Raw genomic sequence first — 17,166 nt, 5'->3', positions numbered from 1 at the left:
TCTGAGTATAACAATGGAGAAATTAATTTGTAAAAAGCATTCACTTGCATCATTATCTATTCCTATCTCACAGAGATGAGACAGTATAGCATAGTTGACTGTGCCCTGTTTTAAACTGATATAAAACTGCAGAATCACTTTTTGTGTGTGTGGAGGAATTCCAGTACATTTGATACTTCTGATGGAGAAGAGTTAACATTCCAATTGCTAACCTTTAAATGAAGATGAGGAGGAGGGCAGAATTGGAAGTGGTCGCCAAATGAATAGACAGAGTTCAGTTAATTGCTTGTACAATATCACTTCAAGGGCCACAAAGTCTTTTATATCCCCTAAAAATTGCCACTGCTTTTTTTAAAAATATTTATTTTATTTCTTTCTCCCCACCCCCTCATTGTTCGCATCTGATGTGTCTGTTGTGTGCTGGTATTCTTTTTAGGGGGTACTGGGAACCAAACCTGGGACCTCCCATGTGGGAGAGAGGCACCTAATCACTTAAGCCACCTCTCTGCTCCTTGCTTTGTTGTGTCTCTCATTATGTTTTCCTCCATGCATCTCTTGTTGCATCATCTTGTTGCATCATCTTGCCTGCCTGTCACATCAGCTCGCTGTCTTGCTCGTCTCCTTTAGGAGGCATGGGAAGTGAACGAGGGCCTCTCATGTTGTAGGCAGGAGCTCAATTGCTTGAGCCACATTTGCTCCCCTCCCATTGCTCTTTAATGTCTGAAAATTTCATATTCTCTCAACTAGAGGCCCCCTCTGTTAAAATGCAGACCAGTCACCCTGTGAGAAGTAACACTTTAAATGTTATCCGTCATTTGTACTTTTGTAGAAGTGAATTGAGTTTAGATTCTTTCTTAGAAGTAGGTTTTGATAGAGAACAGGAGGATATTGGATATTGTGGGATTAAGGAGATAAGAAAGAGGCCTAAGGCTGTCCAAGACAATATTGCCCCATGATTGGCATGACACCAAAAAGAGACTCTGGTTTATTTAAAAATTGATTTATAAATATTTGTTCTGTAACCTTTTAAGTAACTTTAAGCTTATAGAAAAATAATAGCATGGGACAAGAAATCCCTTATACTCTACCCAGTTTCATTTAGCCCCCATTTTCTCTGTCATTGTCTTTCCCCATCTGTTCATTCATATGCCTATATTTTCCTTAGATCTGAGTTTCCATCTGGTATCACTTCTTTTTAGCCCAAAGAATCTTTTAGTATTTCTTGTGTAGCAGATCTGCTGCTGACAAATCCTTTCAATTATCATTAATTTGAAATTATTTCACTTATGTAAACATATTTGTAATAGCTGCTTTAAAATTATTGCTAATTCAATATCTGGGTCACCTTGGTGTCAGCTTATACTGACTCCTTTTCCTCTTGACTTTGGATCACAATGTCCAATAGTTTTTTATTGTGGACATTGTGGATAGTATAGGGACTGTAGATTCTGTTATCTTTATCTGAAAAGTATTTTTTATTCTAGCGGGCAGTTAATTTAGCAGAACTTAAACTGTCTCTCCTACAGTGGGCAGCTGCTAAAAATCTCTGCTAAGTTCTTTCGGTCTTCTAAATGCTTTCTGTCAGGTTCCCTGGAGTCTGTCCCATAGATGCATAGTTCAGGGTCAGCAGTGGCTCACTTCTTTCTGTGATTGCCCCCACCCCTCAACTTTCCAGCCTCTCTAGAAGCCCTTTCTTCTGTCCTCTGATTCTTCAAATCAATAGGACTGGAACTTTCTACTTGAGTTCTATCTACCTCTCACCTGGAGAGCCAGGAAGTGCCTTCAGACCAAAAAAGCATATAAACACAAACCTCATCTAGTGGAGTTGCCGTCTTTCAATGGCCATCTTCCTTCTAGTTTCTCTCTGTTTATAGCTACCCTCCAGGACCTTAAAATAGCTGCTTATATTTTGTTCTGAAGTCATAATTGTTAACTGTAGAAGAGTTACTCTGATAGTTTCTACACTTTTAAAAAGCACATTAAAAATTAAACACTGATTCTATAGTTACAAGTAAATCAATTAATTCAGCAAGTATTTACTTTTTGCTGCTTGTGTTAGTACTAGATGCTAGAAATTCTTTTGGATATAAGACTTTCATTAATTTGCAGTTAAGTTGAATGGGCTTGGCTTTTTAAACCTTGAAATAAAAATGTTATTCCTAGGCACTTGCAACCCCTTCCAAAAAATGAATATAATAATCATGCATTTATTTGTTCTGTCATAAATATTTTACCTTTATGTGCTGCCTTTTCTCAAGAAATTCAGATTACTGAAATCAAAAGCATTTGAAGCTAAGTTTAGCAACAACAGTTGGTTGCAGTTAAAAATCCTCAACTTTCTTCAGCTGATTTGAAATTTGTCAAATTATTTTTTCAAAAAAACTCCAGGGATGGAGCCACTCCTTGACGACACTGAGAACCAGTCATTTCTCAATTTAGAAGTGAAGCAAACTCTGCAGCTAGAAACATAAAAAATAAAAACTGACCATCACAATACGCCTTTGGTACCAAATTTGGGGCTGAACCACTACCAGTATGCCTGGCCAGGGAGTGGCCTCACCTTTGATTTATTCTCACCATCCAACCTATAATGTGCAATATTACTAATCTCCATAAACAGTTTGAGATTTTTAGTATATTTAAATAAAATAAACTGAGGGAATATATTACTATAGAAACCATTGCTAGATGCCACCTATTTACCGAGTTTAGAGGTCAGGGATAGGAAAAAGACGAACTGCTGCTGAGAAGTTTCCATTTGTGCTACAGTTTATCAGGCTTCCCACTGTAGTTCTCAGTTCATTTCCTTGTCCCTCCTCTTAAATCCTCATTCAAGGCCTGTCTCAGCCATTAAGGCTTGTAGGATGAATAGGAGTATAAAGAAGAGAGATGGGAAATTTTTCTTGCTTTATAGTTGGGTGTTTTTTTCCGGCAAACAACAGAGTGAAGTTAAGACCAAATTCCATTCCCTATTCTAAGATGCTAATTTAGATCCAGGTTGGAGGTAAGCCCAGTGCCCTTTTTATTCCCATTCTAATTCTATTAGAATAGACTGTCCCATAGAAAAGGATGTCAAATGGCTAGCAGAGTTCATACTCCCTAGCTGTTCACTGAATAAATGAATGATTTGGCTCCATACAGTATCATGTCTCTTCTCTCTTTAATTACATTTTCTAGGAAAAATTTACTTTTTCTAGGATCTTAATATACGAAATTATTTATTGCTACTATTTCACCTTTTATTTCTAGTCAATACTTTCAAATATTTGTGGATTTACGGCAGTGTTACCATTTTGTATCTCATTTTCTGCTGAATCTTATAAATAACTCAATCTGACAGTGTGAGGTCAATAGCAAACATCTGTGCACTGTGGCGGCTACCTTCTCCCCTTAGTGTAGCTGGCTGGCATCAGCTCAACAACCAGTTACTTAACCCACTCAAGCTGTGCACCAACAGAGTCTGACCAGTGCTGGCAATTGAATGTCTTATGCATTAGAGTAAAGGAAACAAGGAAAAGGAGAACACAAGCATTAATGACCAGTTTATTAGAGATTCCATTTTTCTTCCAAAGAAAACAGCTCCACTGACTCTGTGGTGGATGCAGGGGCAGACGCAGGCCAATCGGGTGGTGTCACTTTGAAGTGTGGCTGCAGGGCTCCCACCCCTTGCCCCGTTCAGCTGTTGAAGCAGTGAAGGCACTTCAAAGCCAGACTCCTGCTGTTTCTGCCAGTGGGGTGTGTGTGATTCCCATCGGTTAGCTTCAGGGAAAAAAGGAGGAGGAATGTATCCTCTCTCACTTGCCAAGGTTTGATGCTCACCAAACAATCTATCAGTTTTTACTTATGACTCTACTTAGTAGATGCAAATAAAACAATTAATTTCATCATGTGATTTACAATTCTATACATTGTTTTTCAAATGATCTGATAGCCAGTTTATGTAATTTGTCCAGATTGTGCTACATACATGTCAATGATGACAAGTAAACCACTCCTATTCCTGATTAAATTCTCTGTTCATAGAACTATCCTAAAAGCAAAGCAAAGATTGAAAAGATTGTTCCTTTGCCATTCTGCCACCCCCACCCCATAAATATAACTTTATAATCCTTTAGCCAATTTTTAATCCCATGTATAGGTACTGCATTAAAACTCATTGTAAGTTAGGAAATAATTATTCCATTTGGTCAACAATTTGCCCTGATTTTTATATATATGATATAGTTAAATTTTAACAATAAATGCACATTTCCTTGAGGGATTTATTTGGTCTAAATCTTAATTTTCATTTAAAATGTATATTCTTTATTTCACAATTATAAAGGAAAAAGGAAATAATACTTGCAATGATTAACTTGACTCTTAAAATCAAAATAGATTTGATTCAAAAACTGATGTTTTGAGTTATTATCAACAGTTGAACTTCCAGACCACCACTTCCAACTAGCCCTTAAATGTGAAAAATTTATGTAAAACCATTTCATTGTACAGTATAAAATGGTGCAAGCTATGAATCTTCAGGGAAGCTTAATATACTAAAACAGTGTAAGTAACCAGACAGTAATATAAGTGATAGTAATATGGCTGAAAAGCAGGATTACAACCTGCTATCAAAACAGAGGTGCCCATTTATTCAACGGCTTGGCCCCAGAACAGCCGAAAGAAGATCCAACTGGTAGAAATGCAACTGGGAAAACAAACTCCTAGGAATGGGGGCCCAGGGGAGTGGGTTCTACTCACAGAAAGCTTCTAAAATTAGCAGATGGGTATGCTTCATGAAGTACAAGACAGTTCACTGCAAATATTGAAGAGGCCAGGACAGTTAATTCAATTAAAGAGTGTAACAACAGCAATAAGAACATAAATTTGCCTACTACTGATTTAGAGTTATAATAGAATATGATCTAAGAGAAAGTTATTCCAATGGCTAGATTCTTTTCTCTTTTTTTTTTAAATTTTGCAAGAATGTTCAAATTAAGTAGCACAAGTGTCAGGACTCTCGCTTCCAAAGGCATGTTTTTATTGCTCAGTGTGTCCTGAAGAAATCAAAGCTCTTCACGAGATGCAATCATCAATCTCTGGTTGTATTATATCATCCTAGGTATGGGCAGGCTCTCTGTGTTCAAGCCCTTTGAGCCATTTTTATTTGTGTAACAAATGACATGGTGATACAATTAAAAACAAAACAAAACAAAAATATTGGGGAAGAGTCACAAGTAAAATGACTTTATGCATTATTTTACAGAAAGAACCAGGAGCTTGCTACAGTACTGATCAGAATTAGTTACTTATGCTGCTCATATTCTGAGTTTCATTCCAATGAGAGTTGCACACTGTCAGGTTGGTTTTGTGGTTGCTGATAGTCATATTTCCTTGCTATTAAAAAAAAGAAGATACAAGATAAAGAAAATTGAAAAATAATTACTAGCTAAGATCATTAAATCACATTCAAGTCATGATTCTTAGTAAAGAAATTAAACAATTTTATTTCTTTAGGGGAAATTATACTTTATAATTTCCTTCTTTTTCAACCCTGCTGATACCCATTTTCTACTGTTTAGTAGATTATTAATTTTGCATCAGAAATATTCAGAGCTTTAAAATGTAAGGTAAATATTATGTTATTAAAATTAAGTTAATGTTTTATAATTTCCTTCTTTCTAACCCTGTTTTCAACTTCAGGTAAGTTCCTAATAAATAATTATGTTTCTGTCCACGCTGTAAGGAATTTGATCATATTTTAACTTACAAAACTTAAAGAGACTTACTATTGAATATAAATGCAAAGAAAAAACATACAATTCTATATTGTTTGTACTTCTAAGAAAGTTTATTGAAGAAAAACTATCAATACCTGAAACTAGAGAATATATGGAGTTAAAATCTTTGTGACTGTCATTTACTGTTTAGCTTTAAAACTTTCAACCTCTTCTTAACTTTTTACTAGCTAAGATAGAGATACTATTTGTTTATGCTATTCAGGGTGGATCAAGATTTAGTGGAGCCTAAAAATTACAAAATTTTGGGAGTTGTCTTTAAGAAAAAGAATTTTGTTTGCTATTTCCTCTTGAACTGCCAGACATTGTCAGCAGGACAAGATATGTCACAAACACTAAAACTAATTAGATATATTAGGATGTTAGGATTCCTTAAATGTACAAATTCATATATATTCTCACTCTTTAAAAAATAATGGACCCCCAAAATGTCCATGTCCTACTCCCCAGGACCTGTCTATGTGTTACTTTACATGGCAAAAGGGATTCTGCAGGTTATCCTGGATTATCTGGGTGGGCCTAACTAATACATGGACCCCTACAAGTGAAGACTCTGCTCTGGCTGAGTTCAGAGAGGAGGGAGATGTGGATATGGAAGAATGGCTTTGATGATGGAGGAGTGCAGCCGTGTAAGTCATGTGAACGGCCTCGAGAAGTTGGAAAAGACAAAAGGGATTCTCCCCTAAGGCCTCTGAAGAGAAACACACCCCTGCTGGCACCTTGATGCTAGCCCAGTGAGACCCCCGTCAGACTTACAGAACCACAAGACAGTACATTTGTGTTGTTTTAAGCAAACGCTAAGTTTGTAGCCATCTGTTATAACAGCAATAGAAAACTAATACACTCTACAAAAAGAGGAATTCTGATAAATGTTATTTATGCCATTCCCATCAAGGAAAAAAAATGTATGGTGGATTATAATTGCATATACTATTTTATTGAGTATATTACTGGTAGAAGATAACTTCTGTTTTGAGTAGGCATCAATGAAAACTTAATTCTTTACTTACAATTTCCATATAGACTTTCTGGCTCTATACCTTTTTTAAAAAAAAACAATACTTAAATTAAGTTTTATTTCTTATTTTGAATTGGAAACACATGCATATGGTACAAAATTCAAAAGGAACAAAAGGGTAAACAGTGAAAAGTGTATCTTCCTCCCTCCCAATTAGTCTTCCAGCTACCTAACCAGTTTTTTCCCCCGAAGTAACCACTGTTACCAGTTCTTAAATATATATATATATATTCTACTTTTCACTCGATATTCTACCTCCTCCCACCCCCTGCAGATACACACCAGTAGCTGACCGTCCTTTCTTGCTGCTCTTTATGTGTGTGTATATGTGTGCCCACACATACATAGGATTTTACCAAAATGGGATTTTAGAATATATGTTTTCACTGTAGAAGTGTTTCTTTCAAAAATGTGGTCTCTTTTCCTTACACCCCACAACATTCCCACCAAAGTAACAGATGTCAATAACCTGATGTTTATCTTCCCATGCCTCCCTCCCTGCTTGCATAATTATATGAAGCATTTAGATTATGTCTAAATAAGGGATGTTTTAGTCATTTGATTTTACAAGTGGCATCCCAGAATATATATACCATTGCATCTTGCTTTGTTCATTTAACAATACACATGGGAACAATGTCATTCTTTTAAATAGTGGCATATGCCATTATGGTTTAGATACACAATTCATTCTGGGTTTGTACATTTTAAACTTTGTTTCTTCTCTATCACCTTCATTACTCACAGGGCTGAGTCATGGGACACATTCATATTGAGCTGCGACCTGTGGCCTTGTACCTAAATGTTATAATGTCATATTCCTGAAAGCCCTTCCCATACTGGTTTGGCTTGCAGTAATTTATTTAAAGGCATAATCACAAACCACATAAATGAATACTATTAAAAACAAACTAAACATCCTCCAAATCAACGTCCTCTTAGCCAGATTCCCAAAATGTTCTTGGCCACTATAATGTGGAAGTGCAGAGGAGGGAAAATCGGAATAGAAAAAGACAGCAGTCTTAACTGATTATAGTTAAAATACCTGATTTTTATAATTTTACAAAAAATACGATTATGTGAAAACATTGGTAGGGCCCTTCTCAGAGCCTTGGAAGGGCCTCATACAAGCAAATGGTACTGAATCATTAACCTCACAGGAAATCTGCTTTGCTGAAGCTGTGTTAAGCATCTGAAAAAGGTACTACGTTTTCATTATCAAACTATTTCCGATAACCTTTTGCTAACTGGATTCCATTCCAGAAAATCTATTTTAAACACGCTAATGATTACAGTTCAGCACAAAATATACTTACAAATGGAATACATTTCCAGTTGCTGTCTCAAACGAATTTTGCTTATTGTGTCATAAAAATTGGGCTCTGACAAAGTTTCTGCTGTAGGTGGCACACTGAATATCCTCATAATTTTCCTTTTATTCCTAAATCATGAAATCAACAGAGAAGAGAGATTTGTATTAATGTCTATGGGATGGTAATATTCTCATGGTCTCAGTAATCAGAAGCTGCATTGAAAGGACTTAAATGATAACAAACCCTCTTCTTCACTTCCTTAGCTCACTGAAAGTTAGGAGGGTAAGCTGAAGACATGCATTCAATACAACAAAGTGAAGTACCTCCATTGTTTCTTTTCTTCCCCCAAAAATGTGTATGAAAAAATGTACAAACAAGAAAATATCTGATATTTCCTCCCTCTCATGTCATCCAGATAAAAATAAATTACTGGTTTAGTTAATGAACAGACTATGAACAGACCTTAATTTTGGAAAATAATGAATAAGCAAATATACCATAGTAGCAAGACCTTAAACGGGCTATCTTTTTAAAAATAAAATTTTATTGAAGTATATCATTCATATATGAACTTACATAAACAATAAGTGTATAGTAAAATTTGGGAATTTATAAAACAGACATGCATATCATACGAGGATCCCATATATCTCCCCACCACCATGTTGCATTGCTGTGAAACGTTTGTTACAGACTATGAAAGACCACTGTCAAAAATATTACTACTAACTATAGCCCATATCTTACATTTGGTGTATTTTTCCCCCAAACCACCCAATTATTAACACCCTATATTAGTATTATATATTTGTTATCATTCATCAGAGAACATTCTTGTATTTATCCTGTTAACCACGGTCCATCTTTCACCACTGGATTCCCTGTGTTATACAGTCTCATGTTTTGTACAATCCATTCAAAATGTACACTAAGTGACTCTCATTTTCATCACAGAGTTGTGCTGTCATCACAATTTTAGAACATTTTCATTACTCCAAAAGGAAAAATCCCATGTCCGCTTATACCCCACTACTGTTGTCCTTTAATATTGAAAAAATATCTTCTTGCCATTGCTGCAAAATATTGCAATATTACTGTTAACTACCATCCTTAAGTTACATTAGTTGTAATTTTCCCATGTATCACCATATTCATGCTCTTTGTAAAAGAAGTGCATTCTTTTATTTATACTATTAAACAAAATATCAATTTACCAACCAAAATCACTGTTCTACTTTCCCTAAATTATTCTCTAGTTTCCTTTCAACTGACATATATGTCCACAGACTACCCCTTTTAGTCACAATCTCATTTATAAATCGGCAGTGTTACCGTAAACTCTTATGTACACTATAATGTGTTATTCTCAACTCTATTCATTTACACTTTTACAATTAACCTTAAAATAATGCTAAATACTTGAAACACCTGCTCCCATTCTCAATAAACATTCTACTTCCTAGTAACCTATACTCTAGAGTTCACATCTGTGAGTTTACTCATTGTATTTAGTTTATATTAGTAAGACCATATAATATTTGTTCTTTTGTGCTTGACTTATTTCACTTAATGTAATACCCTCCAGGTTCATTCACATTGTCATATTCATCCCAATTTTACTTCTTCTTACAGCAGAATAGCATTCCATTGTATGTATATACCACATTTTGTTTATCCATTCATTGGTTGATAGACATGAGGCCTGGTTCCATATTTTAGCAATTGTAAATAATCTGTTATGAACACTGGTATGCAAATGTCAGTATGCATCCTTGCTTTCAGTTCTTCTGAATATCTTCCTAGTAACGGAATTACTGGATCATATGGCAGTTCTATACTCAGCTTCTTGAGGTACTGCCAATTTGTCTTCCACAGAACCTGCAGCATTCTACGTTTCCACCAACAATGAAGGAGTGGTCCTGTTTCTCCACATCCTTTCCAGCACGTGTAGTTTCTGGTTTTCTTTTTTTAAATAATGGCCATTCTATAAGGTGTGAAATAGTATCTTATTGTAGTTTTGATCAGCATTTCCCTACTAGCTAATGATATTGAACATTTTTTTCATTTGTTTTTTGGCCATTTGTATTTTTTCTTTGGAGAAATGTCTATTCAAGTCTTTTGCCCATTTCCATATAGGGCTACTTGTCTTTTTGTCAGGTTGATTGTGTAATCTCTTTATATAACATGAATATCTAACTCTTATTGTATATATGGTTTCCAAATATTTTTTCTCATTGAGTCAACCGCCTTTTTACTTTCTTGAAAAAGTCTTTTAAAAAACAAAAGTGCCTAATTTTGAGGAGGTTCCACTTATCTTTTTTCTTTTGTTGCTCATGCTTTGGGTGTAAGGTTTAAGAAACTACTGCCCACCACAAAATCTTGAAGATGTTTTCCTACATTTTCTTCTAGTTTTATGGTTGTAGATTTTATATGAGGTCCTTGATTGATTTTGAGTTAATCTTTTATAAGGTGTGAGATAGGGGTCTTCTTTCTTTCTTTTGGATATAGGTATCCAGTTCTCCAAGAACTACTTGTTAAGTAGTCTGTTCTGGCCCACTGGGTGGGCTTGATAGCCTTGTCAAAACTCACTTGACCCTAAATGTGAGGGTCTATTTCTAAATTCTGGATTTGGTTCTATTGGTTAATCTGTCTGTCTTAATGCCAGTACAATGATGTTTTTACCACTGTAGCTAAGTAATGTGCTTTAAAGTCAGGAAGTGAGAGACCTCCAACTTTGTTCTTCTTTTTAAAGATATTTTTGGCTACCTGGGGCCCCTTACCCTCCTAAATAAATTTGATAATTGGCTTTTCCATTTCTGCAAAAAAAGGCTGTTGGGATTTTTATTGGGATTGCATTTAATCTGTAAATCAGTTTGGGTAGACTCGATATCTTAATGATATTTAGTCTTCCAGTCCATGAACACAGAATATCCTTCCATTTATTTATGCCTTGTTTCTTTTAGCAATGTTTTGTAGTTTTCTGAATATAGGTCTTCTAAGTCCTTGCTTAAGTTTCTTCCTAAATATTTGACTCTTTTAGTCACTATTATAAATGGAACTTTTTTTCTGATTTCCTCCTCTTTGCTCATCAGTAGTATATAGAAATGGTACTGATTTTTGCATATTAATCTTGTATCCACCCCTTTGCTGAACCTGTCTATTAGTTCTAGTAGCTTTGTTGTGGATTTTTCAGGATTTTCCAGATACAGGATAATATCATCAGCAAACAGTGAAAGTTAAGTTTTACTTCTTCCTTTCCTGTTGGAGTGCCTTTTATTTCTTTATCTAGTCTAATTGTTCTAGCTAGAACTTCTAGCACAATATTATAACAGTGGTAAGAGTGGGCATCCTTGTCTTCTTCCTGATCTCAGAGATAATGCTTTCAGTTTTTCACCACTGAGTACAATGCTAGCCATAGGTTTTTCATATACGCACTTTACCATGTTGAGAAAGCTTTCTTCTATTCTTATCTTCTGAAGTGTTTTTATCAAGCAAGGATGCTGTATTTTGTCAAATGCCTTTTCTACATCAATCAAGGGAATTGTGATTTTTCTTCTTCAATTTATTAATGTGATTTATTACACTAATTGATTTCTTTGTTGAAAAACCCTTGCATACCTGGGATAAAAGCCACTTGATTATGGTATATAATTCTTTTAATACACTTCTGGATTTGGTTTGCAAGTATTTTTTGAGGATTTTTGCATCCACTATATTCATTAGAGGTACTAGTCTATAATTTTCTTTTTTTTGTAGTATCTTTATCTGGTTTCGGTATTAAGGTAATGCTGGCTTCATATAATGAGACTGGTAGCATTCCTTCCTGTACAATTTTTTGGAAGAGCTTGAGCCAGATTGGTATTAGGTCATCTTTGAATGACTGGAGAATTCACTTGAGAAGTCATCTGGTCCTGGGCTTTTCATTTTCAGGAGGTGTTTGGTGACTGTTTCATAAGGGGCTATCTTTTTAAAATTAAAGAACCATGTGTCTCTGCTTTTAAAATAGTAGGGTGGAGAAGAGGAGATGGCTATTTTTAGAGAAAAACTGCTACCTGCAAGTGGATCAGAGATGATAGGGAGCCTTCTCTTGCCCACCCTCCACCCCAGAGTCCAGGCAGCCAACAGTACAGCTGCTTCAGGAGAGTCATTTGGCCAGAAAGGGCAAGTATGCTTAGATGACAGTAAGTGCAGGCTCTGTGCTATTCCCAGGCCAAACCTAAATTATTTTTCGGATTACCAATGTTTTGAACTATTTAAAGTTTTTTTGCCTTGGTAGGGGATACTTTGAAGAATATGGCTGTAAATAGAAGCAACTCAGTCCAACCAATACTCCTTTTTCCTTTTCAAAGCCCACTCTCCCTTGTGTATGTTTTACTGAACTCAGGGAAAGGGAGCCAGGGAGTGTGGCAGACAGCAGCTAAACTAAGCTACAACATCGGGAATTAAGGCAGTCAGCTGTTTGCTGGTTCAAGAAATATCTATCAAATAATTATGCAATATTGTACACCAGTGACACAAAGGTAAAAGACAAAGTCCTTGTTCTCAAGTGACTAAAGTTTTTGTGATATGGGAAGATAAGACAGAGATTTTTTAAATACAAGTAAAAACAATTCAATATTGTTTAGTAAGTGCTATGATACATTCATGTGCAAGAAATAAAGGAAAAGTTTTAAACACTAGAGCGGAGACTTGATGAAGACAGGCATTAGTATTTTTGCATTTTGGGGACTTGGGCTGAAAAACTGTGCTCACAGACGGGTGATGATAAACCAGGTTGGACGACAAATTTTAGTTATATTAGCAATGATAGAGTTGAGAGTTTAGAACAGCAAGTGCTTACAAAGTTGCATCTAAACCTTCTTCTCATAAAGCAACTGGGTTTTAAAAGCCAAACAGTGACTGCCTATGTCCTAGGGGAGACCAAAGTAAAGTGGATGGTGCTTTTATTTTTAGGCATTCAATTCACATTCAGATTTTAAAAGCCCACAACACTTCTGAATGCTCAGTTTCTTATATACTCTGAGATACTCAAAAACTTACCTCTTGGCATACATGAAAAGAGCGAAGCTAACAAGGATCACTATCAAGTAAACATTTGTGGCTTCGTTCCAGGCTTCATGAACAGTATAATCAATAGAACCATCATCACCCATCACTCCGTAACCTCCAGCCATGGGGCTGTAAGGGAGAAGAAAAGCATTTAATTACTGATGGTACAATTGTCTAGGGAAGGTTTGGCAAGCAATGGCTTTCTGACCAAATTCAGCCTGCTACCTGTTTTTTTACGCTCTGCAAATCAAGAATTTTTTTACATTTTAAAAGTTATATAATTGCCCACATAATATTCTCAATTTTACCTCTTAGCCTTCCCAGACTAAAATATTTACAGTCTGACCTTTGAAGAAAGTTTGCTGATTCCTAGTCTAGATCACTAAAGCATCTATTGTATTTCCCCTTGTTTTTTGACATTGAAACATTGCAGTTCCCATATAAGGGCTAAAATATGGGATTAAGAAATATTGTTACTAAAAGGATATAGGTGGCTGTGTCACTGCACAATTTCCAAATTGTAACTCTCACTGAGATGAAAGTGTTTAAGAAAACCTTAAAACACTGGGTAAGAAGCTACTTTTTGCTATTTACACAGCTGTGACTTCTATTCAAGGAAATGCATTCTTTGGACATTCCCACAAATGTCAGAGCAGTAGTAGCAGCAAATGTATTAAATAAATTAAAAGAGAATGATTTCATATTTGTGTATGAGGAATTAACTGAATTTTCCTTAAAGAGAAAGCTCTTGCTTAAAATGAGCTAATATTTGAAAGTAACCCACAACTGTTATCATAGACATACTATAAAAAGGAGGAAAACTGAGCAAATGATAGGTGATAACTGTACTGTAGTTTCTAAGAACAAGACAGTAATTTTCTAGTACCAAGAAAAAGAATATCTGGAACATCCGAGAAGTTGTTTTGCAATTATTTTTTCTATAACAATGGAGGCACTGCAGAAATTCTTCAAGAAACATCTCTCCCAGTCTGTCCTATAAGCCTCCAAAATGGTTCATCAATGTAGATTTGGCTCAGTAAGTTAATTAGTATGTATTTAGAGCAGGGACTGTCTTCTTTGGCATAGCTTGCCTCTATGTATAATGAACAATATCTCCCCAGAATCAAGAACGGTGGCAGGTTTTCCCCTTTCTGATACCTAAAATCTTGTCAGATGTTTGGGAGACATATTGTACACATTTAAAATAAAGTGACTCATGAATGGTCATTTAACTTAAACTCTTGACATTGAGGGCAAAGGTAATTTCTCTAAAACATCTATTGATGTCAGATGAATATAAAGATTGGTCCTGTGATAATTAGCCAGGACAATTAACAAGAAAAATAGAACTTACTTTAAATTATAAAAACTTACAGATATAAGACCTAAATATTATTTAAATATTAGATTATACCCAATTCCTAGACTTTAATGACTGGTTATGGATTTTATTCTTTTCTTGCTTTTTAAGAAAGTGGGAGGCACAGGGGTTTAAATTCTTATTCTTTAGAACTGAAGTCCACAGTGTCTCTGAATGTGACATAATTTAGAGTAAGTCAGTGGCCTACGTTAGGAATGGAAACTTCTGCAAGGCCAGAGACTATAACTGTCTTTATGAATTATGGAATCCAGAACTGCGAAATGTAAAATCACAATGATCGTGTTTGGCAAAGAGGCTTTAGATGTCCAATTTGAGATGCTGCAGAAGGCCCTGGACAAGTATGTAACAAGGGTGGTAGCTTTCAGGATTGGGAGTTATTAAGTTGAGGAAGAAACAGAAATGCTACAGCAAGGGCCACCTAACTAGAACATTTCACAGGTGCCATTTATCTGACAAATCATGAACATTTCCTCTACGTTCCTATTGCCTGAACAGATCTGTCACATTAATTTTTTTTGCTTCCAGGTTTCACAAAATTCTCATGTGCCCCTCAGTAAATGCTGTGTTTCTCTCCAGAACTTGTCTTTCTCCTGATACAAAATGCCACTGTCTAATTATATTTAGAGGATTTCTAACTACCGCTGACCCAGAAAGGTAAAATTTTAATGTGACTTGGACATGACTGGTTGCAACGACACTACTGTTCCGCAGTTCCAGGACATGCACTTGAATTATTTTAGTGGTGTAGTTGTGAAAGACATGCACTGAGGGTGGGCCAGGCCTGCCCAGTCCTCCATGACCAATGGCATGAGCTTGTCAGACTGTGCCAGGAATAAAGAACGGCCTAGCCCAGAGTTGTGGTACATACTCACCACCCACATGTGGCCTGTACCAGGACCATCCCCTTCCAGCTCACCACAGTCTAACCAAGTGTGCCCCCACACACCTGCATGCCACCACAGCTTCCCTCTTCCACTATCGCAAAATGCCCAGGGCCATCTCTGTGGTTTATTCCTGGCAAGTTAATATTTCAGCAAGATTACCAATATAGCTCGTCATGTGCTTGGAACATCATTCCGTGCTTTTGAGAAAACAGACTTTTTTTTCACATATTTTTCTGAAAAGTCATGCTTGAAATACAACTATTAAGGGTGCTAGGATGAACGAATTAAGTCCCAAGTAAATGAGTATATAAAGTTGCCAAATATGACAACTAGGGCTTGGTTTTAGGTGTTTTTTTCTTTTTTTGAGGTACCAGGGGCTGGGGATTGAACCTGGGACCTTGTATGTGGGAAGCCAATACTCAACCACTGAGCCACTAGAGCTTCCCTGAGCTGGTTTTCTGGTTTGTTCTGCTTGTTGTTTGTTTTATCACGAGGCACCAGGATCCAAACCTGGGACTTCCCATGAGGTGGACCCTCAACTGCTTGAGCCACATCGGCTCCTTCCATAAACTTTTAGGTTGATAACTAGGAGACTTTTTCTAGGGATCAGGTGACAGTATCCTAGGTTTTAAAGCTAGTGTCCTGATTTAGGGTTCCTAACACCACGTCTATGTGGTCCTAAAACTGAGTACACCATGACGTGCATGCTGTAATGGTCTCTTAGAGCTTTGCTATTTTCTGATGCAAATTCAGATTCGGATCACTTATGTAGCTCCCAGAGTTCCTTTCATCAGAGACCACTGCATAAATAAATGTGATAATACTTCTCTCAGCATTCTGAGACTGAAGGTTTGGGTTCCAGAAGCAGAAAGGAACAAGCCACCGGGCCTCAAACAGGACGAAGGCAATTAATATTTGAGGGCTTAGGGGCTCGGCAGTTCACGTATTCATTTAATTTTGAAAACAACCCTGCTGGGAGGCATTAAAACTCCATTTTATAGAAAGAAAAAAACTGGAGTGGTGATGATGTAACCTGCCCCAAGTCACACACAGGTAGTAAGTGGGCTAGCAGGCTTGTCACATACATCTGACACCCAAACCTGATCTCTTTCTAGTATAAAAGTGCCGCCTTTTCGGACTTGATCCCAATTTTGGGGGACCTGCTCTCCCGGAAAGAAATCAAGTCAAGCGCGTATAAACCAAATAACCTGCTCCCGAGCAGCGGCCACGGGCAGGAGCCTCCAGCGCTGCCTGGAGAGCGCTCGCTTCCGCTTACTCGCAGGCTGCGCCCGGCTGAGTCTTAAAAAAACACCCCAGCTACAAGCCGACCACCCCGGGAGCACGCGCCCCACGCCGGCTCTGCAGACCGGGCTGCTTCAACTTTCGGTCTGCGTTTCGGCAACGAGCAGTCTCGCTCTTTCCTCACGACTCGGAAAGGCTCCGGGCCAGGGGCCGCCAGGCTCGGGGGGTTGGGGGCGCAGCGAGCCCGGGGCCGGGCCGGGGCGGAGCAGCTGCGGCCGGAGGGCGGGCCCCGGGCGTGGCGCGGCCCAGCGCGGAGGCCCGGGGAGGCGCGGGGCCCAGTTCCACTCACGCGGCGCGCTCCGCAGGCGGCGCGAGGCCCTCGCCGCTCCGCTCGGGGCCGCGTCGGAGCCGCGCGCCCGGGACCCGGTTACCCAGCGGACCCCGTCAACCTCTGCTTGCGTCACTTCCTGCCGGCCCGGCGCCTTCCGGATGGAACGAGGAG

At 37.6% G+C, this 17,166-nt stretch overlaps 1 protein-coding gene across 2 annotated transcripts; it reads right to left on the bottom strand.

The window, feature by feature from the left end:
- Nucleotides 1-3,529: 3,529 nt before the first annotated feature.
- On the bottom strand, nucleotides 3,530-17,160 carry SMIM19 (small integral membrane protein 19). Of its 2 annotated transcripts, none has more exons than XM_004481702.5 (4): nucleotides 17,014-17,160; nucleotides 13,149-13,286; nucleotides 8,112-8,236; nucleotides 3,530-5,376 (listed from the first exon to the last, which is right to left on the bottom strand). In XM_004481702.5, the coding sequence occupies exons 2-4, from the start codon at nucleotides 13,280-13,282 to the stop codon at nucleotides 5,312-5,314; spliced, it is 324 nt and encodes a 107-aa protein (XP_004481759.1). In that variant the 5' UTR covers nucleotides 13,283-13,286; nucleotides 17,014-17,160; the 3' UTR covers nucleotides 3,530-5,311. The 2 variants fall into 2 exon arrangements, with proteins under 2 accessions (XP_004481759.1, XP_058146108.1); XM_058290125.2 differs by lacking the exon at nucleotides 17,014-17,160 and adding an exon at nucleotides 16,631-16,861 and having other exon boundaries at nucleotides 5,116-5,376.
- Between the last annotated feature and the right edge of the window lie 6 nt (nucleotides 17,161-17,166).

Source organism: Dasypus novemcinctus, chromosome 29, assembly GCF_030445035.2.
Source record: "Dasypus novemcinctus isolate mDasNov1 chromosome 29, mDasNov1.1.hap2, whole genome shotgun sequence".
Lineage (NCBI taxonomy): Eukaryota > Metazoa > Chordata > Mammalia > Cingulata > Dasypodidae > Dasypus > Dasypus novemcinctus.
This window is presented reverse-complemented; position numbering and strand designations above follow the sequence as displayed.